Source organism: Pocillopora verrucosa, chromosome 12 (genome assembly GCF_036669915.1).
Source record: "Pocillopora verrucosa isolate sample1 chromosome 12, ASM3666991v2, whole genome shotgun sequence".
Classification (NCBI taxonomy): domain Eukaryota; kingdom Metazoa; phylum Cnidaria; class Anthozoa; order Scleractinia; family Pocilloporidae; genus Pocillopora; species Pocillopora verrucosa.
In genome coordinates, this window is record NC_089323.1 from 5510021 (window position 1) to 5529143 (window position 19123).

General features: G+C 38.1%; 1 protein-coding gene across 1 annotated transcript in view; it reads right to left on the bottom strand.

Moving 5' to 3' along the window:
- Window positions 1-71: 71 nt before the first annotated feature.
- LOC131791619 (titin-like) overlaps window positions 72-19123 on the bottom strand; it is a 79287-nt gene continuing 60235 nt past the window's right edge. The window contains exons 42-55 of the mRNA XM_066159679.1: window positions 17636-17944; window positions 16139-16429; window positions 15085-15375; window positions 10204-10306; window positions 9663-9892; window positions 8086-8400; window positions 7399-7778; window positions 6589-6876; window positions 5715-5985; window positions 4806-5140; window positions 3799-3924; window positions 3031-3182; window positions 2366-2501; window positions 72-1602 (exon numbers count right to left, since the gene is read on the bottom strand). Coding sequence (XP_066015776.1) covers window positions 1528-1602; window positions 2366-2501; window positions 3031-3182; window positions 3799-3924; window positions 4806-5140; window positions 5715-5985; window positions 6589-6876; window positions 7399-7778; window positions 8086-8400; window positions 9663-9892; window positions 10204-10306; window positions 15085-15375; window positions 16139-16429; window positions 17636-17944 — 3302 coding nt within the window. The 3' untranslated portion in view covers window positions 72-1527. The remainder of the gene's footprint in view (window positions 1603-2365; window positions 2502-3030; window positions 3183-3798; window positions 3925-4805; window positions 5141-5714; window positions 5986-6588; window positions 6877-7398; window positions 7779-8085; window positions 8401-9662; window positions 9893-10203; window positions 10307-15084; window positions 15376-16138; window positions 16430-17635; window positions 17945-19123) is intronic.

A 19123-nucleotide genomic window follows, 5' to 3' on the forward strand; every position in this document is an offset into this window, starting at 1 on the left:
TTTTACGGAGAGGGAGTTGGGGGACGGGGCTATTAGATCCCTTTAAACTTCAAGTTAAAAAAAGAAGCTCATTTATAAAACAAGGTATATATATATTTTTCAAATTTGGTCAGCGACCCTGCGATTAAAATCACATTTGAGCATACAATATTGTAATTGCTGTAAGCATATCTTGTATTGTTAACAGGGTGTCGAATCCTGCTCCTATCTAGCAAATCACTCAATTCAATTATAGCTTTTTGTAATATCATTGGTTATTTTACTATTACTAGGGTCACCTGAATCAAACTGACCAATCACTACCTGGAGACGAATAAAAAAAATATTTCACCGAAATTCACCTAACTGGCAAAGACAACAAACTTTTAAATCAAAATTATTTGCCCTTTTCCTTCAATTGGATTGGTCAATTTTGCAGAGGTGACCTTGGCAACAGAAGCTGCCTTTTTAAATTCTGCAACATTAAAAAAAATCACAAGTACAGCCTATTATGATACCATTTAAGAAAAAGTCTTGTTTAAATTACAAAAATATAAATATAAAATAAAAAAATTACGTCAGACTAAGTTGACCAAAGTTCTCTGCTTTTTACCACACTAAAGAACTTTTCCCTATTTTAACATTAATTTTTATACTTGTTTCTATTGAGCCCTGGTCAAGTTGTTCATAAAAAAAAGAATAGCATGTCTGTTTCTGTTTATTCTGATTACTGCAAACCATGCCAAGAAATTTTAAATAGTAGAAATATTTCTCTACCACGTTTTTTCAGGGCTTGGTTCACAGTGTGTCAAATTATCTGAGCTATCTAATCAATTGATTATATTTCTTTTAACAAGAATTTCAAAAGTCTATCTACACACGCTCGTTACAAAATTGCTGAACTATTAAGCCACTTATATAAAGATATTGAAAAAAATTCCCAGTAATTTCTCAGAGAACAGCATGGATATTAACTGACTGCATTAAGAACGTTAATGGCTTAGTGAAAAGTTATATTCCTTTTATGAGAGAACACACTTTTTTGTACTTGATTCGCGCTAATAAATACTTCTCTAAAAGCTAAACAATTTTTCACCTATAATTTGCGAAGTTCGCATAAATTTATCTATATCATTTATTAAAAACATTCTTGCAATTTTCATAATGCTAGAAACAAAAAAATCTATGGCACGTCTTAAGTGAATGTTATTATTTTGACGACACATCTGTATCATAACCACAAAGCTATTAATGGTTTCTAATTCCTACAACGATCTCGACAAGTTTTTATTCTGAAAGGGGAAAGCTTTCATTTTCTGTTATCTTAGAGGAGCACATGATGTTTACAAAACTACCAGTTACTTTAAGTATTCGTTTTCAGTCAGTTAATTCATGTTTACAACCGGTGAAGGCCAACTGGAATCCTTTTCAAGAAAATTACTTATTTGCTTAATACAAAAAATAGAAAATTGTTCTTGCCCATTCCTCTTTCTTTCAATGGTCAGTTGTAATTATTTCCTTGAGGTTGATTATCTTCAACCATGTCAGTTACTCGAAATTACTGTAGGCATCAAAGGAGTCCAAATACTCACTGAGAGCAGAGTAAATGAACTCGTATTGATCCTGAAAGTGAAAAAATCGATCAAGAAATTTATTGATAACCTGTTCCCCCGATCCTTAAGTGCAAGGAAAGGCATTGATAGCTCACTATTTCAACCTGACAGTTGTCAACAACATACCATTATAATTCCCACTAACTCGAAACTGTAGTTGTATACCAAACATTCTCATGAATGTCTTGGAAATATTCTTTCTTTTTTCCTACTACGTGAGCGAAAATCACAAAATTAAATTCCTTCTACTTATAAACTCAAACGATAGTAGGTAATCTCTTAGCCAAAATGTTTGCCACAGGCAGACCTAATGACGTGTACCACCTTACCACAAGCTACTCTATAAAACTAAGCACGCAGTTCCCCTTAAATTTTCAAGAAGTAGAAGCATTTTTTCATAAGACTAGTAAAAGGTCTACACAAGACACAGGGTGCTTACAGTTGTTCAGAGCAAGTCGGCCAGTTCAGTACATTCACGAAGGGTTCAGTCCATTACGAAGAAAAAACAAAAGACAAAAAAACACTACAGTCAGATCAGTCTGCTTTAACTTGTATCAATTACTTTAGAACACTTTCCAAACCAGTCCATTTAGTTCTGATTTCAGTATCTGGCCAGTTATTTTCGACCAACGGTATCGGCCCTCAATTTCTATTGAAAACAGCTGCCAAAAAGGGCCAATGTCCAACCCCCCAGCCGATGAATTTCGATAAACTTACCGGAGTGAGATTGCTTCATAAAAAGTAAACTTCTTTACAACGATAGACGTACTCACCTTTGTCTGAACCATAGCGGGCCTCTGAGCTCTCAGCTGCTTCACAGTCTGGAAGACGTCCACCACACCTTCACTCTTTAACCGCTCGATCAAAATACTGAGGGCGCAGAACACTCCGGTGCGACCCACTCCAGCGCTGATGAAAGAAAGCGATGTAACCAAACTTAAGTCAGAGAGTTTTTAATGACGTACAGGAGCTTTTGTCATTGATTGCGTTTTTAGATTCCGGAAAGGAACCCGACTTTTGGCGATAAAAAAGAAAAGAAAAAAAAGCGACCAAAAAACAAGGCCACAATAGTCAATCTTGCTTGGAAACCTCACCACGTCGTTGTAACCTCATAAACCCTCACTTCTCTTACCTCTTTGTATCTACTTGAATTCTAAGATGTTTTGCAGTAAGGCATTCTTGACCGAATAAACATGTTTTGCAATACAGAACCATAGCTGATTGTGAACTATTTGTTGTGGTTGTGTGTGCGGTCAAATCATTGAGATGTTAGTTTTAAATATGACCAGTCTATAAACTTCTGAAACGATTACGTGACCATCTGCAAGCTCAGAACGTGGAAAGGCGGCATTTTGCATGGATACTTTAAATGACGGAGATCAAATACTTATCCTTCAAATTGTGTTCAATTTGTAGAAGTATTAACGTCTTTAAATACCTGCAGTGTACAGTGATAGTTGTGTTTCCTGAATTCTGCTGCCACCTTTGTACCTGACCAATGAGATCGATTAATCCTGTACCAGATTCTGGAGACCCAACATCAGGCCAACCAGTGTAATGATACTGACGGACAACTCGCGAAGCACTCTCCTGAAGTATTCAAGATAGAATTTACTCGTTAAACAGGTAAATAACGCCTACTTTATATGTGTAATAATCTCCTACCAATTCCAAACCGTACATCGGATCTTTTTACTTGAAAATTGAATCAATTTAAACCTTGGGTAAATTTCATTAGTCTTTGGAAATTTTCTATCTTACTCAGAAAGTTCGAAACACGCTTTGGTTTAGGGTGCCAAGACAGGTTATTTCTGCAAACCACCGTGAATGTATTGCTTCCCGAAAAAGAAGCTTTGCCTCAATTCCAGCAACAAACGCTCACCACGATTTAGACAACTTCAATTTCGTGCAACTTGTTTCTGGAGAAAAAATGCGATCGCAGAGAGAAAATGTTTCCACAAAAACTCTTTATGTCCCACAAAGCGAATTTGCGCTGCTTTCTGTCCTTGCAATTTTCTGCTTCGTCTTCTCATCGCAGAAAGTCTCGCATTAACTAAGGAATTGATCTTCATCAACAAGCGTTGCTCCTCTAAGGCAGCATACAAGTTCTCCTAAAGCGACGTTCACTTTGATATTATCGTTCAAATTTTTCCATTGCGAAAACCCTTAAAATGTATTTAATTCCGTTTGGCAGCAGTAACGATACCTTGGTATTAGTGAGTTTTATTTCACGCATTGTGTAATCCTCATAAACCATCTCATTAGTCATTTCCACTACCAGAGTACCGATATTCGCCGGCTGTTTTGCAGGCCAGTAACGATGTACCTTGACCTGTAATAAGATAAAAGGATTTCACATGTAAATGTTGAAATAATCTAACCTTAAACCTCTGACTGTTGTTTCTCGCACTCTACTCCAAAAAAAGATACGAAAACGAACACAAATTCAAAGAAAAAAACTGGTCATAGATGAATCATGCCTTCGACCTCCGAAGTGGTGACGCCCTTGTTTTAGAAAAAACGGAAAGGAAACTGTATCCTTCGAGGGATTAAATAAAAGCTGTCAACAGCAGTTTACCGCCCCCTATATGAATTCTTACTGCTGTCTTGGTTTTGCTTTACCGCTCTTTATTCGGGTACAGCTCCCATGAGTTACCAAGAAAAAAATTCTCCTCACAAGACCAATACAATATCAATCAGACAGGTGATGAGAGTTACGAAAAATATGTAAGTTAGAGGATTTTCTAGTTGATCCCGTACCGTATTCTCAGAATTAGCATCATAAGAATTGTACGGCAGACAGTAAGGAGAATTACTAGAGAGATCTTGGGCATTAAAGGGTTAAACTACCAGGAGCCACTTATGGAAAAAAGCAATTGAAAGCCATGATGCTGTATTTTCTGAGGCGAAAACGACAAGATTTACGAAGTGCATTTCTATGTCTTGGAATGTTGCTTAGTACAAATTGGAAAGAATTTTGGATTAGTACAGATGCATAAAGAAAATAAGGAAGAAAAGTTGGTCTGATTATCAACTCTGACTTCTGCCTGTCCCACACGAAATTGTGAATGAGTTTAGAAAAATTGACTAAACAGCCAAAAGACAAACTGTCTTTGATATATTCAGTTTTTCTTTTGTATTAACCTTCCTATGAATATGTAATAAAATTCTTATATGTCTAAGAGTTTATTTGTTAATATGTTCCGCGATTACCTTGCCACTTTCAGTCTCTTTCGAGAGCATTACTATGGTGGAGGACTCTTGTTCCCAGATCATACGCCAAAAGTCCGGAATAGTGTCTGGTATGGGAGCCTGTGTTGCAATGAATGCTCTTCGAGTCATGTAGCCATCAATGAAGTTAGCATTGATGTAGTCGGAACCTTCTATGCCAGTGATCATACTTAGTTTGACCCGAGTATCATCAAAGGCTAACACGTTTGCATAACGATTCTTTGTCTTGTTGTAGCCCATGTTGGCAGCCTGGAACTTGGTTTGCGGAGTATTACCGCGACCCAAACGGATGAACTCTTCATCCATTTCAGTTTGGCCTGAAATGTAGGGAATACTCTGAGGTCAGCATGGGAGTAGGGTCATTTCATTATTCTTAAGTGTTTTCTAATGAAGCGAAGGAAACCAGAAGAAAGAAAGTATGGCAGCTAAGACTCAACTAACTGTCAAAGATCTGTTAGTACAGGTTACAAATACAAACGTCTTCAGGCCCAACTACTTCTTACGGCGCTTGATTAGGTAAACGTTTTCAAAAGGAAACGGCATTTTCTTGGAAACAGTTACTGTGGGAACATTGCAAGCTGGGTCCTCTGCATTCCCCCGGACCGACGTTTAGTTGAAATTTTCAGCATTGCTTCCTTTTTTCATCTGAGAGTTTAGTGCCAGTAAATGAGTCGTTGACCATGGAGCTATCAGACAAGCCGAGGCCAGTTATAGTTCTTATTGTTAAAGTTACGATGCAGCATACGTCATCTTACTGGAAACTCCACGCTTAAGAATCTTTTAGTTTCCAAGCATGACGGTAGCAAAAATACTGCTCAGTAACGAACTCTCAGCCTTTTTGACAATGCAAAAGCCAAACAAATTTAAAGAAAAGATGAAGGAAAGACGTACCAGTTGAAGGACTGACTTGCATTAGGAGCTTCATGTGGGATCTAAGATCATTCGCTCGTATCTCAGTGTATCCAGAATGAATGGCCTCCAACAGAACTTCGTGAATAAAAACATATTGCTCCTCCACCTGGACCATGATATTTCTGTCACGTCGTAATGTCATAACGTATCCAAAGACATCTACTGTTTTCTCTGCAGCAATACTTTGTAACATGGCATCTACCACGATGAAAGTACCAGTTCTGCCAACCCCAGCACTGCAGTGAACAACCTGAAATAAGGAACGACTGTTAACTGGGAGCAGTTAACACTAACTCTTTAGTTCAGTTTTTCATTTGAATTCCATGGTAATTATTTTCCATGGGTAACCATTCTTGTTCCAACATTATGTCTTAATCTCCCCTTCTTAAGCTGGTATGTCTTGCAAACTATTTGAAAACTAGTCGCTCCTATTGAACGAACACCGATTAGGAGTTATCACAACTTGAAAAAGAGTGGTTAAATATTAAACGATGTTGCATGCCTTTCTTAATTTTTTGAAGAAGTTGAGCGAATTTCAATTTCCAAGCACCTAGGAATAAAAATTTATCAGAGGGGGGATTTGGGAATGCCACTATTCCACCCATAAAAGTCACGCCTGCCACGCTTGATAGTTTGTTTCTTCAATGCTTCCCTCCCGAAAAACGCTAGGTACACTCATGTGATTGAGTGCACAACGCGCCATAATTGAAATCAAGGTAGCCGTTACATGGGGTCCAAAAGAGTGGTATTGGCTGAGATAATTCATGATTTTTCAGAACAGCTACTGGCCCTTTCCTGCCCTTATCCTCTCTGACTCTGAGCTACACACCACTCAGACTTCAAGAAAACTTACCATGGGCCCTGCGTCTGCTGGATTAGCACCAGACGCCTTCTTAACAAACGTGAGAAGTGAAGTAGGACAAGAAGGGACACCATGATCTGGCCATACTGTGTAATGGTACTGATGTAGAGTTCTTTCACTTCTGCTATTGGCTTTCTTTAGAGTGAAAGTACGGATTGTGAAATCGCTGAGCTCCACTATCTGCATTAGCGTTACTTGAATGTCACCATAAGCCTTTCCACCCTCCGACGGCCAGTATTGGTGGCATTTTATACGACCTCGCTCTTCCAAATTCGTCACCTGGGAGGGGATGGACAGGCAATGTTAATGGGTGGACAAGAGAAAAATAAGAGAAGACAAGAATAGGAAGATTTATAATCGGGAAATGACACCAGCAGAAAGCGGATAACGTAAAATTGATCGTTCGTTAAAGATAAAATGCGTATAACCAAGCAATTTCAATTAGCAAATTTCGCAAGCTTCGGTTTCATTTGTTTGCCATGGCAATTACGCCTGATACGTGACAAAAGAGATAGGCTAAATCTAAAGATGTATAAAATGCGCGACAGTCATACGTGACCATGATTAGGCTGTAAAACAATAACGTGGCTCAAGATCATTTTCTTCTGGCCACCGTCAAGTGGACGTAGAGCTCTCTCAGAAAGAAATTAAAAAAAAACTCTTATAGGTTGCAAAGGTTTCTTTTGGTGACTGTACGCTATGCCGTATTTTTAAAATTAGTTGATCTTCCATTCATCACCGCCAGATTAAGAAATTATATGGAAGGCTAGTAAACAGAGTAATAAAATAATTAACATATACCATAACGATGATCTTTGAATCTTGTTCCCAGATCATTCTCCAGAAGTCATCTTCGGTCTCTGGGAGGGGTCCCTGTGAAGCGATGTACGCCCTCTTTTTCTGATAGCCTTCAAGAAAGTTTGCGTTGATGTAATCAGAGCCTGGTACACCTTGTATGTGCGATAATTTGACTCGGCTGTGGTCGTATGCAACTACGTTATTGTAACGGTTCTTGTGCCTGTTTTCCTGAGCCAGAGTCGCATTCCAAGTGAATTCGGCTTGAGGCTTTAAAGCACCATACTCTTGAGAAAACAAGAGATCGCCATTGGCGTGCAAACGTCGCACGTGTTCTTCAAATTCCTCCACTGGCACTGCTTCCCCAGGATTGTGGGCGGGGTTGTCTGTGGATTGAAGAAACAACTGTCATTTTCTCAATTGAGCTATCATCAATTGGTTATCCAGTATTGTAGTGGTTTTCCTTTACTACTCTCTGAGATCAAACCCTTGCCACTCTCTCAACCAATCGGATGAAGGAAACCACTTGCTATATGGTCGCCCACATTTTTGCACTGAAATCTTTTTGGCTCCCCATAATTTTCCTTCCCCCAATGAGCCGTTTTGGTAAATTTGTTTTTTTTTTTTTACTTCACTGCAACGAAAAGGGCGGCAACTTAGTTTTTGGAAGAAAATTTTTCTAGAAATTCTTACCGAAGGCTCCTGATCCACGACCAAGGATTCTTTTTGATAGAGTTCTTCCACGTTTTTGAGGTCTTAGGGCCATCTCTTCCTCGCCATTGCGAGGGCTGCTTTGTCGTCGACGATAGACGAAAATTCCCACTGCTATACATACAGTTATGATAACAATTATAACAACCACTACCACGATTGTAACTGTGTGGTCCTTGTTGGTTTCAAAGTCAACGAATCCTTCACTCTCATAATCACCCTCTTTGTCGAACGACCGCTGAAATGCAACGTACTTAGCTCCATCGTTGAGCTTGCCATTGAGAAACTTTTCCACGACTAAAAGAAAAACAAGCAAACTTGGTTAAAAGAGTCAAAATACCTCTTGTCTGACTCTAATTATTTGGAAAAATGGGAAAAAAAAAAGAAGAAAAAAAAAGAACGGGAGGGGGGAGAAAGCAGAGGGAAGCGGCAAGGTTGCTGTGCCAAATTCAGAGTGGCAACTAACTCCACAAATGTTTTTTTTCAATTTTTTTGAACATTTGAAGGTAACTTTCGAGAAGTTAAATCACTCTTTAGGAGCTCAAGTTTCATGTCATAATATTATTCATTCATTTTTAATGACGCTTACTTCGTATTCCATAAGAATCCAATTGCATAAATTAGGTAAAGCCGCGTCCTCTTTTCTTTCTTTATCGCTCAGATTTCAAAGACCTGATCCGTTTTATCTTCAAGGCGACAATTTTTTTCATCGTTATCACCTCTTTTCTCACCAATGTGTAATGTTGTAAGGATAATTTGCATCTTTGTCACTTCTCGGTGTTCAAGAGTTCACGATAACATTTGTCGCATGCGCACAATTAAAGAGCATTACTTGGTCTTCTTCACTTTCTTCCGGAATTCAAGTGTAATAGTTGCGTCCTACCTCGGTATCATAGTAAATACTAAGGCCGTGCTTTCAATGAATGGATCTCACCACAAATCAACATAAATTTTCTCTATAACCCTATCGACATTTTTTTCCATAATGGATGAATAAATAAATAAATAAAAAGATACAAATATATCATCGCAATTTTTACTACAGTAATCTCAACGTTTTTTGTGCTAAGTTTGGCCTCTGAACCATGGACTGTAAAGCCAAACGTTTGACGATATGCCAGGGCTTTCATTTCCTAAGTGAGTGTCGAGATAGCTTCTTTATGACACTGACCAATTTTTCTTTTTTGTACCACTAAAAGCATCATTCAATGATTTAGTCTGAAACTTTCTCTGAACACATATCCTTAAGCAACCCTTTGCTGAGGCTAACCACAGTGCTGTAATAATAATAATAATAATAATAATAATAATAATAATAATAATAATAATAATAATAATAATAATAATAATAATAATTTTAAAAATCCAACATAAACGATATCAATTAAATTACAAAGAAGACCCCTTCTGCTACAAGTTGCATACACCCAAGACATTGAAGCCGTAACGCAATTCAAGTAATTCAGAGAGGTTCAATTTTTTCATTTTTTTTCGCATGTATAAGATCAATTCAAATGTCATATCAGATTGATTATGAGAAGTCAAGTCGATTGACCCACCCTCTCTGCGCTTCCTTTTGGCGTCAGTAACACCTTCCGTAGAGTAGTACTTCCCGTCTCCAACAGGAAATGATGTCCTCTTCTCGTTATTGTTTGCAAATTCAGCCGTAACGTATGGTTCCCCTGCCACTCGATCTTCATATTTTCTGGTGACTTTAGCATATTTTGGATCTGACGATTTCCCTTCATCTTGTCCATCTGTAAGTTCCATGACTATCACTTGATACTTACTAAAAATGAAAAATTCAGAAAACACAATTTTTATTTAGGAGGAACTTCTTAAAGCCAGGTAAGGAGTTTCTTAAGGAGACAACCTAAGTGAATTGGCTTTGGCAGAGAAAGAATCAACCGACACCTCACTTTCCTGGAAAAAGTAAGTTCTAAAAAACTCCAGGGAAATTAGCACCAGGGCAGAAACCACCCTGAGGGTATGGGTTACGACCATCCCTCGTCACTTCCCTTCCAGAGATTAGGCTACGAAGACTAAACAGGAAAAAAACAAAAAAAGGAAACAAAAAAAATAAAAAAGGAGAAAACTGACGTGACTGGGGCACCGTCACTCAATTCCTGTTTCGGCACAAACGGTATGTTCACTTCCGTTTTTCCAACGTCGCCTTCGCCCGGTTCTGGTGGCTTTGGTGGATCTAACATGGTGAAATAGAAGACAAGTGGTTACAAGGTGAAAAGAAAACGTATTAAGTTATAGCAGATGCTGGAGGCTTTGTATTTAATTGTATTTAAGTGTTTTTCAACCGAATTGAATTATGCATCGTATCAATTTTCGCAACAAGAAAATAGGCTTAAAACGAGCTTTTATTAAAAGTTTGTGGGTTCTACATCTCCATCGAGGACAATTCATAAATCAATGAAAGACTCAGACATGACGATTCGATAAGCGTTTGGTAAATTTGTATTTGTATCGGTGATATCGCTAACTTTTGTGCCGGGGAAACAAAGTTTCGCTCAGACCATTAATCGTTATCTAATCACTCTAATTTGTCGTTAGCCAATCGCTCTGACGAAGGGCGAACGCTCAAAACTTCAGCGTTTAAACTCTTTACACGGTACGACTTTGTCGCATGCGACAAGCTTACGACAGGCCTACGACATGACTTAGGACAATTTACACGCGCACGACATTTTCACCTCGTTTCGGCCGCGGTCATTGTTTCAATAATTTGCAAGAGAAGGAAAAGAACCTCTTCCTCGCTCCACAGTGATATCATATTCTCTGTTTCCTCATCTGAGAATGTATTTTTCGCTTTGGAAGCAGTCTTCGACTTTCCGGAGGCGACTTCCTCCGCCATTTTGACGCAAGGAAATTTCACCTTCCTCCCCTACTCAGTAGAAATTTGTCACAAAATACGTCATTTTCTATCAATTTCGGCTACGATTGTCTCGAATCTTCATTACACTTTCATCTCACGGTTCAGGACTTGCATCGGACATTCCTTTAATATTTCCCATAAAATTCAAATTAAATTGAAAAATTTCTTATTTAATCAATTATTTTTATTTTAGTTAATGATTAACTTTTTTCGCTTTTTCACTCGTGATCATTCGTGGTCACTCGTGGTCACTCGTGTGTACTTTTAGACACGATCCTTTCTCTTCGCTGCTCATAATTGTTCCCTAAATTTTATCGCAAGAGCGGCAATGATGAGAAGGCACAAGTTCGTGATTCATAGGTCTGCCAGCTTTGAAAAAGTTGGCCTTTAAGCTAACTCACATCTGATTTGCGTCCGTTAAATTCCTCGTGCGCCAAATGCCTCCGAAAGATAAGGGGAATGGGAATATTGGAAGTATGATGCATTAAAAAGATACAATTAGGAGCTGCGTATCTTTACAGAACAGGAACAAGAGTTGACCATTTCTCCAAAAATAATCGGTGCGGAATCTTTGCAAAAGTCATCACATTCCTTTGTTGAACCCTCTGGAGAATCACCTTCTGAGAGGAAACTTAAAGGTATGAATAAACTGGTGCATCATCAAGGGCTTATACGTGACGCGTGATGAAAGCCAAAGTTAAAATGAGACGCGTGAATTTTACAGAAAGTTTAACGTTATTTGTGAATTTACGAAACTGTATTAAGCCTGAAGTATACTTTAACCCTGATTTTTTTTTCATAGAGTGAAAACCTCAAGATTTCTCTAAAACCATGCACACAAGAAAAGAGATTAGTAAATTTCCCTTTCATATACGTGAGGTGTAAACTGATTTTTCGAAAATTCGTCGCATCTTACCGGTCTTCTCTCAGCTCGAATTAGTTCCAACGAATTCACTGAAGGGATGTGTTTCAATTTGTAAACCCACGGTTATACAAAAGGTTCAGTAAAGCTAAACTTCAGTAAAACATTATCTGCTCAAATGTCAAGCTGGCCTTGTTGCACTAATACCTGTCCAAATCATAGTCAAGATAGTGTTGATGAATTCATACATTCTTTTTTGAAAATGTCCACGTGATGTAACTTCTCTTTATCTTAATATTTCAGATCCCTACATACAGAAGGAGGCCTTACAAACCTTAAATTTTGTAATTGTACACCGGTCTGTTTCAAGGCAAATGACACCTAGACATCTATGTGTGAGCAGTGAAAGAGCAATTTTCTTGGATGCTATTTGATCACCAGTACCGTATTGCCTTGTGAACAGAAGGAAGAGGAGTCCAAAATCTGAAATCTTGTATCGTTAGTTGAAATGAAAATTACTGAACAGGTAACTTCGTGGAAAAAAATTTTTGTCACATGAATTTATGACGATATCGTCTCTCGGTGATGGTGATGCAAATTCGGCTTTAAGCGCTCTCATTCCAAGGTCGTCTAATTTGAAATTTCTTTATAAATGAACAGATCATCTTTTTCTGCACCAGATGATCTCTTTATGCCAAGACAGGATTACTTCCATCTTTTCTTTAATTTAGCAAAATTTTTTTGAAAAGTTGAAAACAAACTTTTAAAAGAATCTTAAACGTGTCAGGAGTCCATCCTGAATGTGTACAAAAATTTAATCAAACGATTTTTTTTTCTTGCAGGGAAAAGAAAATTAATTTCCTTTCAACAACTTTAGCCATTTGATTAAAAAGCCTGATTTATGATTAGTTCTGTTTAATGAGGCGGGTATGGGCCTCCGTTAACAGCCTCTAGTTTCCAACCGTGGAGTTATTTTCACTTGTTTATCCTGTCATTCAAAACACATCAGCATGCACAGTATTGTTATTTAGTATTGTTGTTATTTTTGGGGGTGGGTGGATTACTTGAAACATTGTAAGTGATTTCTACATTTTTAGGATATTAACGCGGAAAAGAACGAAAATGTCGAATCAACTCACACACAGGTATTTTGTCGTAGATAGTGTGTGTTGTGCGAATAACTAACCGAAAATGAACTATATTGGTGCCACGGATACCTGTTAGTACAAAATGCAGACTGCAGACCGGATACAAAATGTAGACTAGGTACAAAATATAGACTGCAGACTGCAGAGTGGGTACAAAATGCAGACTGAGAATCTAAAGAGTTTTTTCGTCTGGTATGTGGTAACCTGTCACCTTACAACTTACCGATCGTCACGCAATCGCTTTTCCGCGATCAGCTTTCACGATTATTTGCATTATTGAGGAATATTCCTGGCCCGTTTATTGATCAAAATCGATCTTAATATAATTTCAAGCCTTCATAGAGTCTTTTCACTTTGTGAGCGAGTTGGTTGGTGTGAAGTCTATACAGATTTTACCAACGCAATAAAAGTAGATGTAGATGTAAATGATATGTCACTATTGAATATTTAACACGCGCAATATTCGACAGCTTTGCACGTGGTCCGTATCATCATCTTTTTAAGCGATATGCGGACCGAGACCAAAACTGTTCCTTCGACTTGATATACTTAGGACGTTAGTTAATCACGTCGTATTAACTTAGCTCCGTCAATCATTCATTCCAGATAACAAAATCAAATAAACATGCTAACGATGGTATCTGAATTCGTCCTTGGCCAAACACAGACGACTCAAGATCACTTTCTCCAGGCATCGAAAACATACACAAAATCGTCCATAGTTAATTTTAATCAGACATTCATCTAGAGATAGCACCGAGCAAACCAATTCAGAAAAATATAATCAGCACACTCAACAAATCATGAATCTTGCAACACAGCTTGCCGTTAAAGAACTGCTCACATCAAAATGTTTGGTGCAATTCATCAACACCTCAAGGAATATTTGATTAAAAAATTTTCCTCTAACTCTCGTCGGGAAGGAAATATAACCATGATCGTACTACCGTGCACAGGACTCCATTTTCTCTCGAACAACCATCCACCACTTTCACAGCACGAGTAACACGTTTACTATAGGTAATCTGATATCTTTCATCCGTCCAGTGGTATCGCATTTCTCATAAAGCGCGGTAAAATACACGTTAAAAACACAGAAAAACTAACATTTCTCTTTCTAAAAGATGATTCTATTTTACGAACCGCTCTCTCCGAATCCCCCATTACTTCGTTGAAATTTGAACACCTCTCAAACCAAAGAACAAAAACGACGCTCTGATTGGTGCGAGATACATACTCCAAACGATCTGATTGGTGCGAGCAACATACCACTGTTTATACGCTCACACACACAAGCACACACACACATATATATTCTTTTTTTATAGGAAAAAAAAATCTTTCTTTTCTTCTTTCTTTTCTTTCATTCAGGATGTCTTTGCCTGCAGAATTTCTTCTGCTGTGAACGTCATGTAGAATTTTTGCAGTACTGGATATCAAGGCATGCAGAGTTTCTGCAGCACTGAACGTCAAGGCGTGCATAATTTCTGCAGTATTGGACGTCAAACCTTGCAGAATTTCTGCGGTACTGGACGCCATACCATGCAGAATTTCTGCGGTACTGGACGTCAAGGCGTGCAGAATTTTGCACACTTGGGCCATCAAACCTTGCAAAATTTCTGCAGCATTAGACACCATACCATGCAGAATTTCTGCAGCATTGGGCGTAAAACCTTGCAGAATTTCTGCATTACAGTTCGTAATACCATGTCAAATAAAAAAATGAAATTAAAAACCGCTTAAACATATTAAGGGTTAGCATCAAATACTTTATCGTTCCATTCTTAAACGTGCAGAGCATTAGGTCTACTTTGACCAGAGTTAACAACCAACGTAGTAAAAAATTAAACATTTTTATGAGTAAAATGCACCTCCGTTTAACTCCCCGTTGAATTATACAAAATGGTGCTCTTTAGAAGCAACACATTTTTTTAATCCGTGAAAACTGTAGCATTTGGCTTTCATTGCATAGGAGAAATTTCCGTGTTTTTTGCCAAAATACTGCCGCTATGAATGAAAAAATAGTTTGGAAAGCGTTTTACGCTTACCCTTACCACTTGAAACCATTTAAATTTCTTCCTTACCTTCGGTTGTAGCAGATTTAGGGCTACTCGGTGGACCCCTTCCCTTCACGGTTGCAGCCAAAACACGGATTGTGTATTTAGTAGATTGCTTGAGTCCTCCAACAACTGCTTCCTCAACTTTTCCTGATACGTTGTGTTCTAATGGGTTTCCTTCACTGGAATAATTGTAAAGTATGATGTACTGCGTAAAAACACCATGGCGGAATTTCTGAAGAACCGGCTTCCATGTCACTTTGATACTACTGCTGTCTACAGTCGTTACGGTGACTGATTGAGGAGGTCCCTCAGGTTCTGCAACAAATAACAGTTTTCAATCACTGGTTATTATTTCTAGTTTTGAACATGACATGAAATCATCCTAACATATGTCGTGTCGTGATTGCGTTATTTCCATGCAGTAAATCAAAATAATGGTAGAAAGGGCAAATTCCACGTTGTCATGAAAAATCATTATGTTCCAGAACGTAGCTCAGAGCGTCAACAAATATTATTTTTAAAGAAAAAGAGAAATTAACATGATTTTCACATAATACGAGGAAAGTGTGGAATAAAGTCTAGTGTCAGAGATTATTCAATATTAATTGATTTTCCGGTTGATTTTCTCGATAAGGTGATAAATAATTTAGACATTGAGAAGAATAGGATCGCAATATATTTAAAAGAGAAAGACCAGAGCGTGAGAGTAGTTCAGTGTAAAGGAGAGGGAAAACAAGTTGATCAAAGTAAAAGGTGAAGTTTTAGAACACAGCAGACTTGTTAGTCTCATTTCCAACACCAGCGCATAACATCATTTTTAGGACATCCCTGTCCACGTTCCTACATTTCAGTATGTAATTCTGTTTGTCTACCATAGATAGGGTGAAATGCTTACAAAGAGCCTAAAATCTAGGAAAGAAATTCCAAAATCGAATAAGCGTACATAAATAAATAAATAAATGGATAAACGAATGAACGAATAAGCCACCGAATGAAGAACATAAAGTGGTGGACACAGCGTAGTTTATATCTTTAACGGCGTTCAGCCTGAAAAAAAAAATCAGTCATTTTTACTTACTGTCTTGGTCTGTTCTTTCTTCGATGGGTTCACTTGGTGGCCCATTTCCGATTCTGGTAGAAGCTAGGACCTCAATTTTGTAGACTGTGTATTTATCAAGTCTCTTTAATTCATAAGATCTTGAGGTCACTTCTTTGTCCTTGTAAGTACCATCCGTTAATTTTTTGTACCTGACAGTATAGCTTATGATTTCACCATGTTGCTGGTCTTCACGCACAACATCCCATTTAACCATGATGCTAGTTGAACTAGTGAAATCACCTTGTACCCTCTGCGGAGGACCACTCGGCCCTGGGCGAAAAAGAGGAAACAAGGCAAATGTAATTAAAAATTTCACTAAAAGTAAATGTAAGAAATAGAAATATTGGTGGGCATGCTCTTTCATCCAGTCCCCACTCTACACAAACGCCATTCTGTAGAGTGATAGCAGCTACACAGAAAATACACATATATGGGTAGATAACTTCAACCGAAATTTGGTTTAGAGGGTTGCCACATCTAGTGAAGTATTTATGGTTAAATGGTCCTTCTTTGAAAACAGAACAAAACGTACGTAAAAAAAAAAAATAAAATAATAATAATAATAAATAGTAGACCACAGTAAAATCTATGAGGGTAATGAATAAAGCTCTAAAAATTGCATATCTTAATTATATTTCGGTTTGAATATCTCAATAAAGTTAAATAAAATGTTAATCAGCTCATTTGTGGTATATTTTAGCCTTCTTAGGCCATTTAAAGCGTCTTTTCTACGAAATTACTTTTGGCCGGAAGCCTTTAAGAGGGGAAAGGGAAACAAGGCAAGCGTGGCTAGTGTGGTCTGCCTGTGGGCGGACCATACTGGGTGTGTGTGTTAGGGATAAAATAAAAGGATTCTAATCAACAGCTAGACATTACGCGCTTAGTCCGCCATTTTCCATTGTCCAAGAGCATCCAAGCGATTGAAATAAGTTGAGGTCTTAAATTGTCGTATCAGTCTTCTGAAATTATCCGTGGTTTATTCTAGATTGTTATATAAGTGGTTTCTAGAAATTTTCTAGAAAAAAACATTTTTGCTTGTAACTGGGACCGACAATGACAACTCGCGTTCTCTTTACACGGAAGGCCTAAAGCCGTGGTGCAGACGAAAAACGTCAACCTATAGAATGACAGGAAGGATGGTAATGGCATCGAAGGTCTAATTACTAGCCAATTTTAAAGATTTTAGCTGCACCAAAGCGTCGACAAACTTCGTGCAAGGTGCAGGTGACAAGAAACAAATGACCACTTAAAACGCGAACTATTGACGGGCTTCATAGAAAACGGACAAGGAGAATTTGACTAGACATCATTGAACTGCTCTTTTGTTCTTGGTGATTTTGACGTTAGCATTGCTCGTATTACCCCTTCCCCCTTTTTTTACTCTTCATGAGGACACGACCCGATCGTGTTGACTTTAAAAGTTATTTCTGACGAGTTTACTTTAAATGGTCGCAAAGTTGAAAAAGAAGGACTTACTGTCTTCGTTTGTTCTAAACGTCTTTGGGTTGCTGTAATTCCCGTCGCCCTTGATTGTGGATGCCAACACACTGACATTGTAATGCATATCCTTTGTTAGGCCAGTCAGGTTTACCTGCCTTGTAGGAGCCTTAACTTTTGTCAAATAAATAGGCCCAGCAGATCCAGCCTCTGCTACTGCCTGATAGCTCACGTTGTAACTACGAATGATACCATTCTGTAAATCCGGCAAAACCTCATCCCACGTGACAAGAATGCTTGTTGATGTCGTACTGTTTACATCTACATTCCGAGGAGGACCACTGGGCTCTGAAAACAAGATAGGAAAAATGTTGATTATTATCTTCATAATGTGACATCACTGGAATGATGCCGAGTACATACAGAAGATATTTCATGACCACGCGAGGATACGAATTTATCTTCGGGATTGATATAAGATAAATCTGCATTCACAAGCGGGCACGTAATGTTTTGTTTCTCATACAACTCTTGATGGAATATATATATGTATTTATGTATATGTATGTGTATATATTTATGTATGAATGTATATGTATATGTATGTATGTATACATAAGTTAAAGAAAGGACGCATCGATTCTCTGTAACTCTCTCTCGCGAAACTCAGAGTTACAGAGAAACGATGCATCCTCTTCTTTAAGATAAAATATGGGTATTCCACAGGAAAGACTTGACAGTTATGATTCAAATTCCACAACCCACACAGGCAAGGAGACAAAGTTCAAATTCCCCACCCCTTTGGTCCGGACCACAGCCAAATGCCCATGGGTTGCACGTTGGAAGGGGGGGGGAGTTAACCTTAAACACTCGATTCTATATTCACTAAAGGCAATATGGATCAATATCAGTATCTGGGCAACTGCCCACCTACCCCATTTGAATTGTACCACGACATGAGCATACAGGAAAAATGTTCTTTTCATTTTCCTTATTTTCCCTTGTAATTTACATTATTATTTAATGTATGCATATTGTCAGAATAAAACGCAAATGTTAGTACGTTTGACGACGTAACTTTAACGTTTAAATCGATAAGTGGTGGAAATGTAAAGTTAAGACCCTAAACAAACATCGAACCAAACCCGAAAAAAAATCGATCACGTTCCCTCAACGATGGCCAGATTCGGAGTTCAACAAGTTTACACGAGTCGAGAAGAGCTACAAGAGACGTTTGTAGTGTATTTTGAAAACCCTGAGGGGTTTGGGGAAGGTGTTACGGACTTACACAACACCATAACATAATGCCTACTTTCGTCCTAGAAGGAAGGCATACTACGCACCAAAACAAAAATTAAAAACAAAAACACACAAAACAAATCAAAAACAATAATCAAAACACCATGCCTCGTTCGTCGTGTTCAAAAGTCTACAGGTAAGAATTCTTGAGGAGCGATGCTTTACATCCTCAGACAAACTTGACAGAACACAAACCTACTGCTTTCCGATACGATTTTATCTTTCATG